This window comes from Barbus barbus, assembly GCF_936440315.1.
Source record: "Barbus barbus genome assembly, chromosome: 3".
NCBI classification, from domain to species: Eukaryota; Metazoa; Chordata; class Actinopteri; order Cypriniformes; family Cyprinidae; genus Barbus; species Barbus barbus.
In genome coordinates this window covers 7,837,680-7,858,421 of record NC_136731.1, presented here as the reverse complement: position 1 = coordinate 7,858,421, position 20,742 = coordinate 7,837,680, and the positions used below count along the sequence as shown (strand labels likewise).

Below are 20,742 nucleotides of genomic sequence, written 5' to 3'. Positions count from 1 at the left end.
ATAACACTAATGAAGAGAATATACAATAATTAAAAATAACAATAGTAATAAAAATAAAAATATACAGAAAAGAGACTTGACCATAGACAGAACTGTGAATGTGCATGTGTCCTATGTACAGATGAAGGTTTGATGGGTTATTTACAGATGTACAGTACCGGGGTGTGTTATGTGTTGTTAAGGTGGGATACGGCCTGGGGGAAAAAACTGTTCTTGTGTCTGGCTGTTCTGGTGCTCAGTGATCTATAGCGCCGGCCAGAGGGCAACAGTACAAAGAGAGAGTGAGCTGGGTGTGAGGGGTCCAGAGTGACTTTCTTAGCCCTTTTCCTCACTCTGGAGGTGTAAAGTTCTTGGAGGCTGGGCAGAGGGGCACCGATAATTCTCTCAGCAGTCCTAACTGTCCGTTGTAGTCTTCTGATGTCTGTTTTGGTAGCTGATCCAAACCAAACAGTAATAGAAGAACATAGGACAGACTCGATGATTGCAGAGTAGAACTGTTTCAGCAGCTCCTGAGGCAGGTTGAACTTCCTTAGCTGGCGGAGGAAATACAGCCTCTGCTGGGCCTTTTTCGCAATAGAGTCAATGTGATTGTCCCACTTCAGGTCCTGGGAGATGGTGGTTCCCAGGAATCTGAATGACTCTACTGAAGTCACAGTGCTGTTCATGATGGTGAGTGGGGGGAGAGCAGGGGGGTTTCTCCTGAAGTCCACTATCATCTCCACAGTTTTGAGCGTGTTCAGCTCCAGGTTGTTAAGACTGCACCAGACAGCCAGCTGCACAACTTCCTGTCTGTAAGCAGACTCGTCACCGTCCTTGATGAGGCCTATGACTGTAGTGTCGTCCGCAAACTTCAGGAGCTTGACAGAGGGGTCCTTTGATGTGCAGTCATTCGTGTAGAGGGAGAAGAGCAGTGGGGAGAGAACGCAACCCTGAGGGGCGCCAGTGCTGATGGTGAGAGTCCTGGATGTGAGTTTGCCCAGCCTCACTAGCTGCTGCCTGTCTGTCAGGAAGCTGGTGATCCACTGACAGATGGAGGAGGGCACAGAGAGCTGTCAGGCTGTTCTGAGAGAAGGTCAGGTATGATGGTATTGAAGGCCGAGCTGAAGTCCACAAATAAGATCCTTGCATAATTCCCAGGTTTGTCGAGGTGTTGCAGGATGTAATGCAGTCCCATATTGACAGCGTCATCCACAGACCTGTTTGCTCTATAGGCAAACTGAAGAGGATCCAGCAAGGGTCTAGTGATGTCCTTCAGGTAGGCCAGGACCAGTCTCTCAAGTGACTTCATGACCACAGACGTGAGTGCGACAGGTCTGTAGTCATTAAGTCCAGTGATTTTGGGCTTTTTGGGGACGGGAATGATGGTGGAGCGTTTGAAACAGCGGGGAACTTCACACAGCTCCAGAGATCTGTTGAAGATTTGTGTAAAGATGGGGGCCAATTGGTCAGCACAGATTTTTAGACAGGCAGGTGAAATACCGTCTGGTCCTGAAGCTTTCCTAGATTTCTGTTTTCTGAAGACCCGGTTCACATCCTCTACACAGACTTTAAACGCAGGTAGAATGGTGGGGGAGGGAGTAAGGGGGGTTGCAGGGGGGGAAGGTGAATGTGTGAAGTGCAGATCAGAGCGGGTGCTGGGTGTCAATCTGGCCTTTTCAAATCTGCAGTAAAACACATTGAGATCGTCAGCCAGTTGTTGATTCTCTGCAGACTGTGGGGGTGGTGACTTGTACATGGTGATGTTCCTCAGACCAGTCCATACCGACGCCGGATCGTTGGCTGAAAGTTCTTTTTTCAACTTCTCAGAGTAGTTCTTTTTAGCCACTCTGATCTCCTTTGTTAGTCTGTTCCTGGCCTGGTTATACAAGATTTTATCCCCACTTCTGTAAACATCCTCTTTGGCCTGACGAAGCTGTTTGAGTTTCCCAGTAAACCACGGTTTATCATTATTGAATGATAAGAATGTCCTGGTGGGGATGCATATATCCTCACAGAAACTGATATATGATGTTACAGTCTCTGTGAGTTCATCAAGATCGGTGGCAGCGGCTTCAAAAACAGTCCAATCAGTGAGGTCAAAACAAGCTTTTAAATCTTGCTCTGCTTCATTAGTCCATCTTTTAACAGTTCTTAAGGCGAGACACTACAGGTGAATAGGGTAAAATTTTTAACTAGCAGATATCACCATGAAACTTTCCCAGTTGATTACCTACATTAAGATGAGAAAAAAATGTATTACAAAGTTTCTGTAATTTTATGTTTAAATATGCAAATTAGTCAGTATCTAATTAAATATGCGCTAATTTGCATATATTTTAAAAAACGAAATCTCAGAATTGGATAAAGCCAGGTTCAAAATTCTTTTTTCATTGTGTTCACATATGAGATGGGAAAAAAATTACAGAGGGATTTATGGATATCTACTTTTGTTATCCTGTAAATCAGAATATACTGTCAATAGCCTTAAAAAATGTATTTTCGCCATGTTTTTTGGAATAAAATGTTATATAAATCAGGCTAGGAATAATATATTTACAAATCCCTCTGTAATTGTCTTCATAATATAACTAGGTACAAGACTGGAAAGGTTGGTGTATACAGGTGCTACTGAAGTGGAGATTTCGGACTTGGAGTATGAGAGAAAAGTCATTTTGAGAAAACGGGCTTTAAAGATTTATATTGTAAAAATCCACACATTTTTATATGAAAACATTGCTAACAAGCAAAACAACTGGCCAAGTAATTGTTTATAACAATGTAGACCATGAACAATGACAACTGAATAAAACAACATTGCCAAATAAGACCTTCAACTAACCACAGAGAACCACAAATACAGACACAAACTTATCATCAGAACTGCAACTCTAGTCATCTATGTCCATCGGAACACAAAGTTCACCCATGAGGGTTGAGAGCCTAGCTCTCCATGCCTGCACCATATGTAGGCCCCTCACCCCTCTCTTGCTGATGCCTTTTCAGCTTTTTAGCTGTGCTCAGAGTCTTTCTGCAACGTTTTACACTCTCAGACTGGATGGATTCGACTTTTGTGATCCTCAGCATGTCGGTTTCCCTGATGGTGGTGACGGTAACGACAGTGCTTTCCAGCCAAAGCTTATCCATAATGGCAAGCATGGCAGAGGCCCCCTCATTAAAAGTTGAAATGGCCATACTTGCAGCTGCCTCAACTCTACTCTTACCTACAAACACTGTTTTTGGACAGCGGGCCCAAATGACGGAGTTGAGGCACTCATTCGCATTTTGAGTGCCACCATGCTGCATGCGCTGCAGCAGGCTGTCACTTGACATGCGGTGGTATACAGGTATCAGCTTCTGGCCCACCTCCCGAGACAAAAAGTTTCCTGCATGGAGCCTGTGGCTCTCTGGAGTTTCTCCATTTTCCTCCGCTCTCCTATACCAACACCAGGACAGGTTGCACCTGGTGTGCAAGGGGACTTCGTCACAGGACATGCTATGGAGGAGATCAGCCCAGATCTCATTTTTCATTTTCTCTATGGAACCCTGGTTATTTAAAATTGCCCCCCTGCAATAATTTTGTAATGTTTTACATTTTTTGGCCGTTCATTTTCCCAGACCCTTCCCCCCCACTTAATTTTCGTAGTGCTGTGCCCATACGCTTATGGGCATGGTTGATGCATTCTAATTTTACTACCTCATGCCCAGGGTATGGGTTGAGGGATACCACCTCCCTGAATGCAGCACTGTCCCCATCTGACAGCATCTGAATGTATCTCAGCTGGTGGCGACTCACAGACCTGGCCCACATCCTCTTCGCTGCCTCCTGCTCCATAGCCTTGCTTGAGCCCCTAAAATGTTGTGCACAGTCATGCGTTTCTCTCCAGTTGTCAATTTCCTCATCTGTAATCTTTCCCTCATGCCTGGCAGCTTCTTTAAGGGCACAAGCATGGCAATAGGAGGATAGAACCTCAAAGTCGATCACCAGTCCCGTAAAAATATGGATGCACACCCCGATCCCATAGTGTGATGTGAACCCTCTTTTCTGCCAAGTGCCATCAAAAGACACACTGATATTCATCACCGCATCTGCATCCTCTCTCAGCACCTCTGCCACATCTGCATCGATATCTGCATAGGCCTGCCTGACCTGCTCCCTGGTCCTGTGAAGTGACTCAAGACCTCTCTCAATTTCTGCCGCTAAAATGAAATGTGTATTGTATCAATAACTGTTCATTTGTTTTGTTTTTATAGATACAGCACACAGAAATCTGTACTGTAAAAGTAAAACTGACCACCACAACATAATGAATGAGATGGCACTTTATTCTATTCTTATAAATAAATAAATATTTCATCCATACAAAACAAATACTGTTACAGTAATGTTATAATATGTTACAAGGTGGTAACAGCCACACGTATTGGGCTATTTCTGACATTAGAAATTCTCCCATCGACAGCTTACGTTCAGATGCGCTTCCCGAGGCGGGCATTTCACTGGGTAATCCATCACTCATTTTCCTTTTCCCCCTTGCAAGTGACAACTGCTGTACTCTTTTCGATGATTGACGCGAAGTCATTTTCATTCATTCACTCAAAAGATCCCGCGGAAAGCTAACCAAACAAGGAAGCGTCAACGCATACCATGTCATGTGACGATTCTGAACGAATCACGTTGTCAGAAATTGTCTTCAGCCAATGAGATTGCGCATTTAGAGTTAAATCCCCTCTTTTACTTTCACGATTGGTTGCTGATAGAAAGGAAATGACCATATTTGGATCCGACAGCATTGTAGAGAACAGAGAGAGCTTTCCAGCAGTATACGTGATGACTGGGTACAGGCAGAGATCGCGGAGCAGCATGTTGATTTAGAACGCCAACTTTTGTTGAATTTATGAGAAATCTACAGACGCAAACAGACAAAGTGCAGTAAAATAAAGACCTAAATGTGTATTTCGGACTTTTTTTCACCACAAGTCTGAAAGAAGACATGTTATTGAAGACAAATATCCAAAAATCTCAAAATTGACCAATAAAAAAAAAACGATGTTTTTGCCTGCCGTGTCTCGCCTTAATACAGGCTTAGAAGATTTGAGTTTTTGCCTATAGGTCGGTATGAGATGAACCAAACAGTGATCAGAGAGCCCCAGAGCTGCCCGTGGGACAGAGTGATATGCATCTTTAATTATTGTGTAACAATGATCCAATATATTACTGTCTCTGGTGGGACATGTAACGTGCTGTCTGTATTTTGGCAGTTCGCGGGAGAGATTTGCTTTATTAAAATCTCCATGAATGATTAAAAAAGAGTCCGGGTACCTTTGCTCTGTTTCAGATATTTGTTCAGCCAGCTGTTGCATCGCGGCGCTCACGCACGCGTCCGGAGGCACGTACACATTCACGAGAATGAAGGAGGAAAACTCTCGGGGCGAATAGAACGGCTTACAATTTATGAAGCAGGCCTCCAAATTAGGAGAACACATCTTCTTCAGAGTTGTTACATCTGAACACCAACCTTCATTTATGTAGAAACATAGTCCACCACCTCTCGTTTTCCCCGTTAGCTCCGTGATGCGGTCTGATCTGAACAGCTGATATCCAGGCAAATGAAGCATGTTATCCGGGATGTTTTCACTCAGCCAGGTTTCAGTGAAGCACAATGCAGCAGAGTTTGAAAAGTCCTTATTTGTGTGGGTGAGGAGAAGTCATTCATCCATTTTGTTAGGAAGGGATCGGAGATTCGCTAGATGAAAGCTTGGGAGCGCAGTTCGGAAGCCGCGTTCGCGGAGTTTAAGCAGCGCGCCGGCGCGCTTCCCTCTTTTCCGTCTGAGCGCGCGTTTGACTAGGACCGCTGCCCCTCCGACCAAAACATCCAACAAAGCGTCTGAATAATAAAAAACCGGAAAAAAATTGTCCGGTGTGTGTTGCCTTATGTCCAGTAGTTCGTCTCTGGTAAAACTGACAGTAGGAGAATGACTAAACACAGAACAAACAAACAAAAACAACAAAAGTACGGGAGCGTTCCACACCACAGCAGCCATACTCGGCGCCATCAGCCCATATGTGTTATCATTTGAAAGCTTAGAGTCTCTTCTTTACAAATAATAACTTTTGATTTTATGATACAAAGCAGTAAAATTAATTCCCACACGAATTTCCGCCTAAGAGACGAGATGTGAGGCATACGGATCCATGTGCAAGCTTTTACTTAGAGACCTAGTCAAACAGGCAGTTTCAAACATCAATAAACAGATATGTTGAGGGCAAGACACAAGAGTATTCTGAGAGCATGCGTGGGTCGTCGATTGACGAACAATATCCAAAGGTTATGAAAAGAAGAGTTATAGATAATGAAGAACGATCAGCGGCGCTGTGGAGAGGAGAGGACGCGCGTCTGGTGAGGGTTTATGAGCTCTTTTCTCCCGTTTTGAGATAATCTTGGCTTTGAAACGTGAAAGCACAGCTAACAATCTGATGAACTGTTTAAGCCTAAATGATTGTGTAATAAATTTTATGTTAAATCAAATCAAATATTTCTAAAGCTACGATTTGTAATGTCTAATTGATACTTTCTCATTTAACACAAACATAGCTGTTTAAATGATCTTTTGTGGGTATTTTCACAGTCAAATTTATTTAGCCATTAATTAATCGAAACATTGTGTAATTAATTAGATTAATATTTTTAATCGACTGACAGCCCTAATTTTAACATGTAATGAACATACTTTGTTATTCGCAGTGGTGGATAAAGTACCTGAAAGCCACACTTAAGTAAAACTACAGATATCTACCAGAAAATGACTTTGGTAGAAGCTGAAGTCACCGTCTGGAATATTACTATGTATGTGATATTAATTGTACTTAAGTATGGACTTTTTTATATATCAAAGGTACTTAAGTATTGGAAGTAAAAGTACAGGTAAATGGAAAAGGAGGAAATAAATATAAAACAAATATTTCCATTATTTAATTTAAAAATAAATAAAACATGGCCACAATTTAGCTAAAACACTGGAAGTAAAAAGAAGTAAAGGATTAATAAAACGTCCTCATGTTTAAACTCAGTAGTTCTCTCATTATAATCAACATGTGATGTCAATAAGAGATTGATTGTGCAGTGTAGAGCTTCACTGATTATTACAGAAGTTTGTGAGATTGTGATGAACTGAAGTGAGTTACAGCTTTTTACTGATTATAAAGGGAGCTCTCTTTGTCTGCTTTCTAGGCTGGATATAATCCATTCAGAATTTGTATAAACTCTTGTTTTTCATGCTGCTAAGAGGACTAACGGCCACATACACACTGCAGAGTTTCAGGAATTACATCTGCAGGATTCACTCTTGATATTACAATGACTCATATAGTGATAAACAGCAATGAATCTTGTTATCCAAGATGGCGCCGAGCATGGCAGCCGTGTTGCGAGCTCCAAGAAAACTCAGTTTTTCTTATGTTTCTTATGTTTTATTTGTTATTTTGTTGTTTCACGTGTTAGATGTTGTCATTATAACTGTCTACGATAGACACACGCTTTTAAACATTGGTTCCTTCGTTGCGCAACGCAAATCGGACTTTGAGTTCCTGAACGCCGGCTCCTTGTTTACAGACACCCCATCAGAGCCCTTTGTCTGGGCTGCACGATCGCGACCGAGGAAACGCCGCCGGAAAAGGGGGAAGAGAGCCGGCGTCCTTGTCAGACTCAGACGCCGTCCCCTCCGACCTCCTCTCCCAACTATTTTGCTGGCTAACGTTCAGTCACTGGACAACAAACTCTGTGAACTGCGGGCACGCATCTCATACAAACGGGAAACAAGGGACTGCTGCATTATTTGCCTCACAGAAACCTGGATGTCTGCAGTGGTTCCAGACTCAGCCATCGAGCTTACGGGGTTCTCCGTGCACCGCTCGGACAGAACGAAAGAGCTCACAGGGAAAAGCAGAGGTGGGGGCGTCTGTTTCTTTATCAACAACTCGTGGTGTGATGAAAGGAACCTACACTCTATTAAATCCTCCTGCTCCCCTGATCTGGAATTTCATATGCTTCTGTGTCGACCATTCTGGCTACCGAGGGAATTTACAGCGATCATAATCACAGCTGTTTACATTCCCCCTCAAGCCAACACAGACCAGGCACTCAAGGAACTGCATGGGAATATAAGCGAGCAGGAAACCGCGTACCCAGACGCGGCGTTTATTGTTACGGGGGACTTCAACAAAGCCAACTTCAGGACAATAGCTCATCACCATCAACACGCGTGGTGATCGTGTACTTGACCACTGCTACTCTCCATTCCGGGACGCCTACAAATCGCTCCCCCGCCCACCTTTCGGCAAATCGGATCACTCTTCCGTTCTGCTCCTGCCTGCTTATAGGCACAAACTGAAACGAGAAGCACCCGCCCTCAGGACAATTCAATGCTGGTCGGACCAATCAGACGCTATACTACAGGACTGTTTTGATCACGTGGACTGGGACATGTTCCGGGCAGCGTCTGATGACGACATAGAGGCGTACTCAGATACTGTAACGTGTTTCATCAGGAAGTGTGTAGAGGATGTAGTACCGACAAAAACAATCCGCATCTACCCCAACCAAAAACCGTGGATTAACAGCGATGTTCGAGCAGCCTTGTCAGCGCGGACATCTGCCTTTAAATCCGGAAACTCTGACGATCACAAACAAGCCAGTTACGATCTCAGGAAATCAATCAAAGCTGCCAAACGACAATATAAAAACAAAGTTGAAGAACAAGTCAAAACCAACAACGCAAGAAGCATGTGGCAGGGTATCAATAACATCACAGATTTCAGAGGGAATAAACCAGCTACTGTGAACATTGCCGCCTCTGTACCGGACGAACTTAATCACTTTTATGCTCGTTTCGAGGCTCACAACACCGCCCACACAGAGCGCGCTCCCGCGGCTGTAGCAGAAGAGGCGAGCGCACTTTCCTTTTCTGTCGCAGATGTAACCCGATCCTTCCGACGGGTGAACATCCGCAAGGCTGTGGGTCCCGATGGCATCCCGGGCCGTGTGCTCCGAGCATGCGCATTCCAACTGGCCGGGGTTTTCACAGACATTTTTAACCTTTCCCTCTCTCTGTCTGTGGTTCCCGCATGCTTCAAAAAATCCACCATTGTGCCCATACCAAAGACAAATAAAATCACATGCTTGAATGACTGGAGGCCCATTGCTCTGACACCCATCTTCAGCAAGTGCTTTGAAAAACTCATCAGAGACTACATCTGCTCTGTGCTGCCTGACTCACTGGATCCCCTACAATTTGCATATCGCAGAAACCGTTCCACAGACGACGCTATTGCCTTCACCCTGCACACTGCTCTCTCCCACCTGGAAAATAAGAACACCTATGTGAGAATGCTGTTTGTGGACTACAGCTCAGCATTTAATACCATAGTGCCTGCCACACTGGTTGAGAAGCTCCAGACTCTGGGACTAAACGGATCTCTGTGCAGCTGGATCCTGGACTTCCTGACAGGCAGATGTCAGGTGGTCAGAATGGGCAACAACACTTCATCCCCGCTGACCCTCAACACTGGTGCTCCTCAGGGCTGCGTCCTCAGCCCACTCCTGTACTCCCTGTACACACATGACTGTACAGAAACACACAGCTCCAACGTCATCGTCAAATTTGCTGACGACACAACGGTGATAGGCCTGATCACTGACAACGATGAGACGGCCTACAGAGAGGAGGTGAGAACCCTGACTAAATGGTGTCAAGAGAACCACCTCTCACTCAACATCGATAAGACCAAGGAGCTGGTGGTGGATTTCAGGAGACAGAGCAGAGAACACACACCCATCACCATCGACATGACACCTGTGGAGCGAGTAAACAGCTTCAAATTCCTCGGTGTTCACATCACTGAGGATCTCACATGGTCTGCTCACACAGATGCAGTGCTGAAGAAGACACACCAACGCCTCTTCTTCCTGAGACGGCTGAGGAAGTTTGGAATGAGCCCCAGCATCCTCAGAACATTCTACACCTGCACTGTGGAGAGCATCCTGACCGGCTGCATCACCGCCTGGTTTGGAAACAGCACTGCTGGCAACCGCAAAGCTCTGCAAAGGGTCGTGCGAACTGCCCATCACATTATTGGAGGTGAGCTTCCCTCCCTCCAGGACATCTACACCAGGCGGTGTATAAAGAAAGCCCGGAGGATCATCAGTGACTCCAGCCACCCGTCCCACAGACTGCTCTCTCTGCTGCCCTCAGGAAGACGTCTCCGCAGCATCCGATCCCGCACTAGCCGACTGAGGGATAGCTTTTTTCCTCAGGCTATCAGGCTAATGAACAGTCAGAACTAATACACCCTACAGCATACTTCCACTTTACAATATACCACGCACTGCACTTTAATTCCATACAGTTCAAACTGGACTACCAGTACACAAATACAACAATCTTTTTGCCAGCACTGGATACCATCCAATGCACATCCATGACATTTGCACATCCGGTTTATATATAATCTGCTGCATCTTCGCATATTACTGTGTGTATATAACGTAGAATGTGTACTACATACTGTGTATAATGTGTATCGGTAACTGTATGTCTGTCTAATAGTACACTGTGTGTACTGAGTATATGTATGTGTATATTACACTGTCATCTGTATAAGTCTGTACGTATGTATGGTAATGTCTATATGTAAATTGTTTCTGCACTGTCTGGAGCACGCTCTCAAGAATTTCACTCACGAAGGCACATGTGCTGTGGTGATGTGACAATAAAAGTGATTTGATTTGAACAGGACAAAAATCTGTGGAAATCTGTGGCCGCTTCTGATGTAAAAACAGGAAAAGTGGAGTGTCGTAAACGGTCAAATACATGATATCAGCAACCAATCAGCTTCCCTCATCTTTTGCAGTCAAACACAAGCAGCGAGCGTATGATAGGATGCCTGCTGAATATGCTGCTTTAGCAAACCGTGCTGCTTTTCAATGTATCTTTAAAGTAGATCTTCACTTAATATCATGAAGAGCAAATATTGACACGGACTGTACCTTGAGATCGATTTAAACTCTCTTCGATACAGACACACTCTGTGAGAGTTATTGTTTTCATGTTTAAAGTGCATATTGCAGGTTAAAAAAAAAATTCAAATGAATATATAATCTTGTATGAAAATACCACATGAACCGTTAATGCAGGATTTGAAAATGTTTTACAAGGCGTGAGGGCACAAATTTAGATAAAAAAGTGAGGCTTTCCTGGACAGTTCTCAAAAACCGCTTTTTCAACATGGCGTCATATTACGTCACATAAGGGGGTCGTGTGCCGTGCTCTGCTTTGAGCGTGCGGGAGTCAGTGTGTTTTCGGTAGTTATTTTTATTTCAATTTATCATTGTCATGGTAAATTATTGTGTTTGTGGAGGTTGCACAAACTCCAGCCTGTCAGGACATCGAGTCCACAGGTTTCCTAACAAGAAATAGGACGGTATCTTCCGGGCCTCGGTGCGTTAGTGCAGCTGAAGAGACAGGACTTCACTAATGCATCTGCTTCAAACACCGCGGTGGTGTGTAACTTAACAGATGTGATGGAGGCCAAGTGAAAAAGTATGGTCAGCAGTGAATGTGATCTAAACTTGTGTTTGCTTCTCCCAGCATATGCCGTCTGAGAGAGGAATACTGCAGGTCACCACAGCCTCCAGGAGAACACAGCACTGTCATGTCCACCTGCACCTTTTTCCAGATCCCTCCAGTCATGTCCACTACACCTGCTCCTCTCTCCAGATCCCTCCAGAGGATCAACATGATGAGGCTGTTGGTGTATATCTAGCACAGCCTTCACCATTTAACACACTTTAACAACACATTAGTGTGATACCCAGACTGAAAGATTGTTAAATGTTTTTAAATTATTAAAAATCATTTAATGATTAAAATCAGATGGTATTTCTTTTGGTAGTATATGTTTGGTACATCTTCATATATATATAAAACACAACAGTTGAAATGTTGTGTTTTGAGTTGGGTATTAACAGTGCTATGAAGTAATATTTATGATTTAGTGCTGTATAAATAAAACTGAATTGAATTAACCATAAATGCAGATCTGCTTGATTGTGATTTTATTTTTTATTGGTTGTCAACAAAATGGGACCATTCAAAACCTTTATAAAGTCCTCCTTCCTCTGTAAACTATCTTCTAATGGCTGACACAACACATGCACCATAGGCCCAGCGGACAACTTGTCTGTATGCTGCTGTCATTATTGATTGTGTTATACCAATGGCATCAAAAAGTGTTACTTATAGGTAGTCATGACCTAAATAGAGTTAACTTGTAATTGAGAATCACAATTATTCAGACTGTTTTAATATTAAAATCTTTAACAATGTATTTATACCATAGACTGTAAAAAAAAATGGATGTAGTGTCCGTGACGTCACTCGTAGGTTTCTGAAGAGCGTTTTTGAAGCCTAAAGTGGGCGGAGCCGACCGCCGCCATCTTGGCAACGCGTCACTCCCGGATGATCCAAAATGGGCAAAGAGGCGGGACGTGGGCGGAACTGAGATGCCTGGTTGCTGAAACCACGCCCGCCTACCTCGTCGACGTATTGGCGGTTAATTTTTGAACTTTTCCAGAGCTTTCCAGCTTACTCAAGGTAAATTAACCTGAAACTAAATTTAAATAAAATTATAAAGAATAAATAAATTAATAAATAAAATTACATTACAATATCACTCACCGGAAAAAATGGAGCCTAGACTTGGACGGTCTGTTAGTACAATTAACCGCACAACAAGCCATTTTATTAGATAATTTTAAGAAATAATAACGAAAAAAGCCATAGACTGTATAAAACAAAAGCAGAAACACGGCAGAGATGCCAAGTTCAGCGGCTGAGGTAACGTGACGGCTAACAGACAGCAGATAGAGACAGCAACGTCAATCAACCTGTCACTCAAGTGGCCACGCCCTTAATTATGCAGAAGTTTAAGGCTTAATATAATTTAAATGGATGAGTTATAAAAAAAATTCACCCTCCTCACAGTTGTCACGAAGGGCAAAATATAGACCAAAATAAATTTTTGTACCAGGCTGTAAACATGTTTTTTTCTACTGTAAAGTTGGGCATTTTAACATGGAGAGTCAATGTGATTGACTCCCTTTTGGAGCCAGCCTCCAGCGGCTAGTCGATGAATTGCAGTTTTAATCACTTCCGTGTTGGTTTCACTAGAGGGAGCGGGAGGTTGCCGCTTGATTTATACATGTATGCAAGTATTTAGCTTAGAGCATAGGTCACTAACAGGCGGACCACGGTCCTGATCCGGACCCAAAAGCCGTCCCATACGGACCCGTCTACAGCCAAAACAGAATGTTAAGATTTAAACCTGACGAGGCGCTTCTATTTCTGCCGGTGCAGCTTTTGAAGTCTTTACGGTAGTGGGGCCGCCAACTGGCAGACTCCGGTCCGAATTCGTGAAGGCTTTTGACATAATGAAATAAATAAATACCAAACGCTAATTTAATAAATCAAATTTATATTAAGCACATCAAGGTCAGCTCGAGAGTCATTTGGGTGAAGTCGTGCGTGCAGTGATGAGAGATGCATGCGTGCAGAGATGAAACTTTCAGTGAGTGAAAAACGATGGCATTTTCAAAAATTAGGAAAGTTTACATGTCCTTAAAAAGTCTTAAATGGTACAAGAAAGTCTTAATTATGATTTCAGGAGGTCTTAAATGTGGGGACTGAAAGACAAGAATTGCGATTAAACTTAAAAAGGCTATTCATTCAATAAATATGAGCGCTGCACGTTTCAGATTCAGCTGCTGCGCTGCTTTGTGGAGTCTGTCTCTTGGGCTTGTGTACTGCCGTTCCGCTGGAAGAGGATGATTTTCCATTTCCGGTCAGCCTGTACGTCTTCTGTTGTCAAAGATCAATGTGAAAACAACCCATGATTTTAAGCTGCAAACACGCAGAGTTGTAAATGTGAACTGGTGGATCAACAAGAAGATAATTGGTTGTAAAATGTAACCAATTAAGGCAGTAAAATATATTTATATATGTTATTTACATTTATGCATTTAGCAGACGCCTTTATCCAAAGCGACTTACATTGCATTCAAGTTACAGTTTTTACATTTTTATCAGCTCTTGCTTTCCCTGGGAATCGAACCCATGATCTTGGCGTTGCTAGCGCCATGCTCTACTATTTGAGGAAAGCTGTTATTTAATTAATATAATACTTGAATCTTTTTGTAAAAACCTGCATCTGAACTGTAAATCATGCTTTTTACAGTCATTTTATTTTATTTATTTATTTTATTTTTGTGCAGGTCTTAAAAAAGGTCTTTAAATGTCTTGAAATTAAGCTTAAATATCTAGCATATACCCTGGCCTGGCAAAAGCCATCAATTGTTTTTTAGAATTGTCCGGACCTCGGCTGGTGGAGAGGGTTCATTTCTGGACCTCAAGCCATTTTAGTTGAAGACCCCTGGCTTAGAGTAATAAATGATTTCTGCCCTAAAACATGTATCTGCTGGCCTGGAGAGGTCTATGCTTTCCTGCATTTCCCACACAAGCACCTATGAATCAAAAACGTGTTTATCTCTCTCTCCTGCGGTGATAAGAAACCACTGTCACGTAATGTTAGTGTCGGATATTAACGAGTGTTACACGCCTGAGCAACACTTATTAGTTTCTATTACTGGTAGTATCAATACTAGCATTGCTATTGCCTGATTACATTATCTAACGTGTGTATATCTGTAAGCTAACACTGATCTCTCACCAAACACCTGCCCTGTTCTCCTCATTTCAACTCAATTTGTCTTCTCTGACCGTTGTTCTTTCTAATCCTGGCCTGTCCTGTTCTCTTGGCTGCATAGCAGGCGCATAATTTTATCTGTGGTCCGTCATACGAGTGTAAATACACATTTAACATTTCCTCAGCGTCCGAACTGTCATTGCGATCCATTGTTTTCCTGTGGTTTAAATGGACCGCTCTCCCTTTTGATGCGTCACTTCCGGTTTTGGCGCGTTTCAGATGCGGAAGTAAAATTCTCTCACAAAAACGACTCCAGAAGCCTTAATAGTATATTTTAAAGAAAATCTAGTTCCTACAGTATTTTTCTATACATCGACTCACTGGGGTCTCTAACCTGCAATATGCCCTTTAAGATACGAGCAAGAATGCACATTTCCCTGAATATCCAAACAATGGTAAACATGACTTTTTTTTACAACAGTTCAACAAAAAAAGGTGATATTAAGTGAACATTTAAAATGCAGCCTACATGTTAAACATCATATTGTCATGTTTGTTCTGTTTTGCAACAAATTAATAATAGTTCCAATGAAATCCGTATCATCCGGTGTGCTTCTCCAAGCAACATACAGCAGTGTTTCATTAGTGAACGAATCTGAGAGTCAGTGATTAATAACCCATTCATAACTACAGCATGTCACTTCGTTACTGAATGAATGAACGAATGAACGCGACAAAGAGAGCACTAAGAGTAAACACACTTCAAGCACTGCCTTCACTGTAATAGTTCACTGTAACAGCAGTCAAACAGCTGGAATATTAAGCATTTATGATCAATTACTCACTATCTACTGCTTTAAAAAGGCCTGTCGAGACTCCTTTAAGATTCTGGCCTATTTAGGAGAAAATCTCTCATTCAGGAACATTTATTATAAAGGTGTCAGATTCATTATTAAATATGAAAGTTTAGTTAATGATGAAACACTCACAGAGCTTTTCTGCAGTTGATCACAGCTGGTATCAGTCTTCTTCTCCCCTCATCTGATGTGTTGTATTTCATGGTGTTCAGCTCATCCAGCGGCTCCTCTGACATCTGAAGCATGTAGGAGATTGTTGAGCAGTGAGCAGGAGAGAGTTTCTCTGACTGTTTGTCTGATTTCACAAACTCCTGAATCTCTCTGAACAGAGTCTGATCTTTCACTTCCAGCAGACAGAGGAACAGATTGATGGATTCACCAGCAGAGAGAGGAGGATGTATAAAATAATCATCAACATCATCATTTTTGATCTTCATTTTAATGTACTGTGTGGTTTCTCTGATGGTCTCTGAGCTGTTCTCTGTGTGTGTCAGTAGATCCTGTAAGAGTCTCTGATTGGACTCCAGTGAGACGCCCAGCAGGAACCGCAGGAACAGATCCAGATGTCCATTCTTACTCTCAAGAGCTTTATCTACTGCTGATGTTAGTAGATTATACAGAGAGACTTTATCAAAGCTGTAAGATCTGAATTCAAACAGTGACTTCTTGTTCTTTGTTAAATAGCAGTAAAACATATAGAAAGCAGCGAGAAACTCCTGAACGCTCAGATGAATGAAGCTGTAGACCTTCCTCTGATGAATCACAGATTCCTCCTTAAAGATCTCAGTGCAAATCCCAGAATACATGGAGGCGTCATTGACGTCTATGCCGCTCTCAATCAGGTCCTCCTCATAGAACATCACATTGCCCTTCATCAGCTGTTTGAAAGCCACTTCAGCAAGTTTCACAATCACTTTTCTGTTGGACTGCAGGAGTTTCTCTGGATCTCTCTCTTCATACTTCTGGTTCCTCATGTTGATCTGAATCAGCAGGAAGTGGATGTACATTTCAGTCAGAGTTTGAGGGATTTCTGCACTCAGATCTTCTTCCAGGAGCTTCTGAAGCACAGTGGATGAGATCCAGCAGAAGACAGGGATGTGGCACATGATGTGGAGGCTTCTTGCTCTTCTGATGTGTGAGATGATTCTGCTGGCTTGATGCTGGTCACTGATTCTCTTCCTGAAATATTCCTCCTTCTGAGGCTCAGTGAATCCCTGAATTTCTGTCAGACGGTTGATGTATTTGGAGGGGATCTGATTGGCTGCTGCTGGTCTGGAGGTGATCCAGATGAGAGCAGAGGGAAGCAGCTCTCCTTTCATGAGCTTTGACATCAACGCACCCACTGATGAAGTCTCAGTCACATCACAAACTTTCTGAGCGTCTGAAAACATCAGCGTGATTCTGCTTTCATCCAGACCATCAAAGATGAACACAACTTTACACTCCTCATAAATCTTTGAGTCCAGATCTTGAAGTTCAGGATGGAAGTCCAGCAGAAGTCTGTGAAGACTGTACTGATGATCTCGGATCAAGTTCAGCTCTCGAAATGGAAGCACAAACATCAAATCTACATCCTGATTGGCTTTTCCCTCGGCCCAGTCCAGAATGAACTTCTGCACAGAGACGGTTTTTCCGATTCCAGCGATGCCTTTAGTAAGAACAGTCTTGATCTGGTCTTTCTCCTCACATCCTGGTTCAGCTGAGGCTTTAAAGATGTCATTGCAGTAGATTGGAGTGTCTTGTGAGTGTTGTGTTCTGGCTGTTTCCTCCATCTGTAAAACCTCATGTTCTTCATTCACTCCTTCACTCTCTCCCTCTATGATGTAGAGCTGTGTGTAGATCCTGTTCAGGAGGCTTTCATTCTCCTGGAGTTTCAGTCCCTCAAATAATCTCTCATACTTGTTCTTCATGCTGGTTTTGAGCTGCTCTTTGACTCTCTGTAGTTCATCATTCACTGGCTGAGGAGGATCCTGGTCTCCATTTTGATCATGACAGCTGAAACTAAAAAAGTGCACACATTTAATAATCTCCAACAAAACGTTGTCAATCTTGTATTTTCTATGCAATTAATGAGTTTCATTTCAGTTTCAGATCAACACTTTTTGCATCTCTCTGACTCCAAATACTGAGAAAACACAAAGAAACAATTTACAGTTGTAGTTTTGTCTGTGGTTTGATTTATTTCAAGCAGAGCTGGTACAACTAATTAATAAAATACATAATAACATATAATGAAAATAACTAAAGATGAAAGTGATTATTGATTAGTCGTGTCTGTGAGCTGTGCACAGAAACCATCTCTCAGTCATGTGGCTTTACAATAGTGAATAACACATTACTATGGACAAAACGCATATGGAAGATAGCAGAGGACACAGAGTAAGCTTCTGCGGGAAAGGAGCATGACTCAAGATGCCCGAAACATGAGAATTTTAATTATTAATTATATTAAGATTTTTGCGTTATGCTGTTTAATGCCACTGAGATGTGTTTTCCTCAGTGCATAACTTACAGCTATATAGTTAACTGTAAATGATAGTAAGGATTTCCAACGTTAGCATATTTCCATTTAGCATTACCTGACAATATGAATGAGTGTGGATGCATAAACTAAATATTTTGAAGAAAAAAAATAGTCTGAATAAAGTATACATTTTGCTAAAATATTTCATAATAGAAATTAAGTGTAGGTTAAAAGTTGTACATTGTAACACAAGTATTCACATTTTTATGAAAGCAGGGATACTGTGGAAATATGCAATAATTACAGTGTTCAGATGAGTGATTGTGTGTTTTTCTCACTGCATACTAGTGTTGCCAAAAGTACTGTCATCGGTACTGAAATTAAAAAAAAATGTGATCATCGCTTGACGCTCTTCACTAAGCACGTACACAGATACACACAGAAGCGTTTGAAAGCCGTGTCTATCAGTGGATCCCTTATATATCTGCTCACAGACAGATCCGCTGATCAACGTGACTTTCAAACGCTCCTGTGTGTATCTGTGTAAGTGCTTAGTGAAGAGCGTCAAGCGATGATCACCGTAGACAATCACAGATATATCTGTTGAGCAACTGAACACAATGGCCAATCAGAGGTGTTTAAGAATCTGCTCTACAGCTCAAAATGCTGGTATCGTCACTTCCTTCAATTTCAGACGTCGGTACTTTTGACAACACTATAGCCTACCTCATGCTTTCGCTTTTGTTTATCAATTTTTTTTTTATGATCAATTTTTTATTAAGTGTTACCGAAACAAATTACAGACATATCAATAAGAACAAAGTGCAACACACTAAATTTTCCTCGTTTAGATGCCATACAACCCACCCACCCCAGGCGACCATCCAAAAAAAAAAAACCTTCACTCCCTCTGCATCACAAAAATCAAAAGGTATAATAGGTACAATCACAAATAGTCTAACAAAAATTATTACAAAAACTTCACAAAGCAAATACAGTGTAAAGACATTTTAATCATGTCACTTTAACAAGTCTTTAATTTTAGATATTGCCCCTATCCAAGCTGAAATAGTTTGAGTGGCACCATGCATCCTAGCCACTGATAGCTCCATGTTTGCAATGTCCAGGAAGGAATACATCCAATGTGACCAAGCTAAAGAATGTGGAGGTTGCCAACGTAGGGCAAGCATTTTCTTAGCTGCAGTTAATCCAGAGAATAATTTTTTCTGAGACAGAGAGAAACTGAAAGAGGAGTCATTTAAAAGCAAAAGCTTAGGACAGCATGAAATATCGACTTCCAGTATTAGATTAGATTAGATTCAACTTTATTGTCATTTATGCAGAGTACAAGTACAGAGCTAATGAAATGCAGTTAGCATCTAACCAGAAGTGCAAGAATATAGTGTTTTATATACATATAAGTGCAGAGTACGTGAAGATATGATTTACAGAATATACAGTGGAATTGCTATATACAGTATTGAGCAGAGTATATACAGAATATAAAATAGGAATGCAATGTAGGGATTGTATGTACATTATGAACAGAGCAATGTAGATTATATAGATTACAGATTATATATACACATTATGAACAGCAGAAACGTGAGAACAGTGGTAATAAATAAATACAGCTGGATGAGTGTGCAAAGTATTGATAGAACAATGTATTCTATGCAAAATAGCAGTAGTGCAATATTTTATAGAAATAGTTTACTGTGCTTGTACAGTAACAACTTTAAACAGTTTATAGTGTAATGACTTTGACAATGTGCAGTCTGTGCAAAATATGAGTAGTGCAAATGCATGTGTGTAAAGTACTGTGACCAGTGCAGTAATAAGCAGGTGCAGGTTAGATTGGTGGTGTGGCGTTCAGAAGTGTCACAGCCTCGGGGAAGAAGCTCTTCCTGAGCCTACTAGTGCGAGAGCGTAGGCACCTGTAACGCCTGCCGGATGGGAGGAGGGTGAAAAGTCCATGGTTAGGGTGAGAGGCATCCTTGATGATGTTTCTTGCCCTGCCCAGACAGCGCTTATAATAAATGTTCTCAATGGAAGTTAACACTTTAACCTTCAACCCCATTTAGGGCCTCGCAGGTGAAAATAACCTACCTGAATTAAAATGGTAACAGTTTGTGACAAAGTGTGCTTACACAAACAAATTAGGTATCTTTGGAAAGAAGAGACTCTGGGCTTTACTATCTATCATCCAGAGTTGATAATGCTCAAAAAGATAAAAAGTTATAGACACTGACGTGCCTTGAAAAATATTTTTCCACACTGAATGTTTTTTTATTTCATATACAAATACATGAAATAAGTCCTGGAGCAATCCAGAAAAGTAATGGATCGAAAGCCATGTGTCTCATCAGTTCATATTTCAAATTTGAAGAAGATACCATGAAAAATGAGATTCCTGCAATATTTTTTCTGAAACTATTTATAGTCCCCCCACCCCCCTGTTTGAGGAAAAATAACCACCAAATGGATTACAGAATTATACAAGCTATTTTAGTCATTATACATGTTCCTGCATAGTTTTTCAATTATAAAATAATAGACAGATTTATTTGAGCACTAAAAAATACAAAAATAATTATTTGAGTAATAAAAAAGGAAAAAAAATAGAAAAAAATGCTTTGTATATAGTATGTATACTGAAGTATTCTTCGTTATTCGTTATTACAATG

The 20,742-nt window shown here is 41.7% G+C and overlaps 1 protein-coding gene across 9 annotated transcripts in view; it reads right to left on the bottom strand.

Moving 5' to 3' along the window:
* Positions 1-20,742, bottom strand: part of LOC306854985 (protein NLRC3-like) — a 48,618-nt gene that overhangs the window by 9,741 nt on the left and 18,135 nt on the right. For 8 of the 9 annotated variants that reach the window (XR_013782889.1, XM_079393347.1, XM_079393352.1 and 5 more), the window contains exon 4: positions 15,724-17,592. Coding sequence is in view for 8 of the 9 variants with exons in the window: in XM_079393347.1 (XP_079249473.1) it covers positions 15,724-17,592 (1,869 nt within the window). In the remaining variant the exon portion in view is untranslated. The remainder of the gene's footprint in view (positions 1-15,723; positions 17,593-20,742) is intronic. The other variant, XM_079393354.1, reaches the window with a different exon arrangement.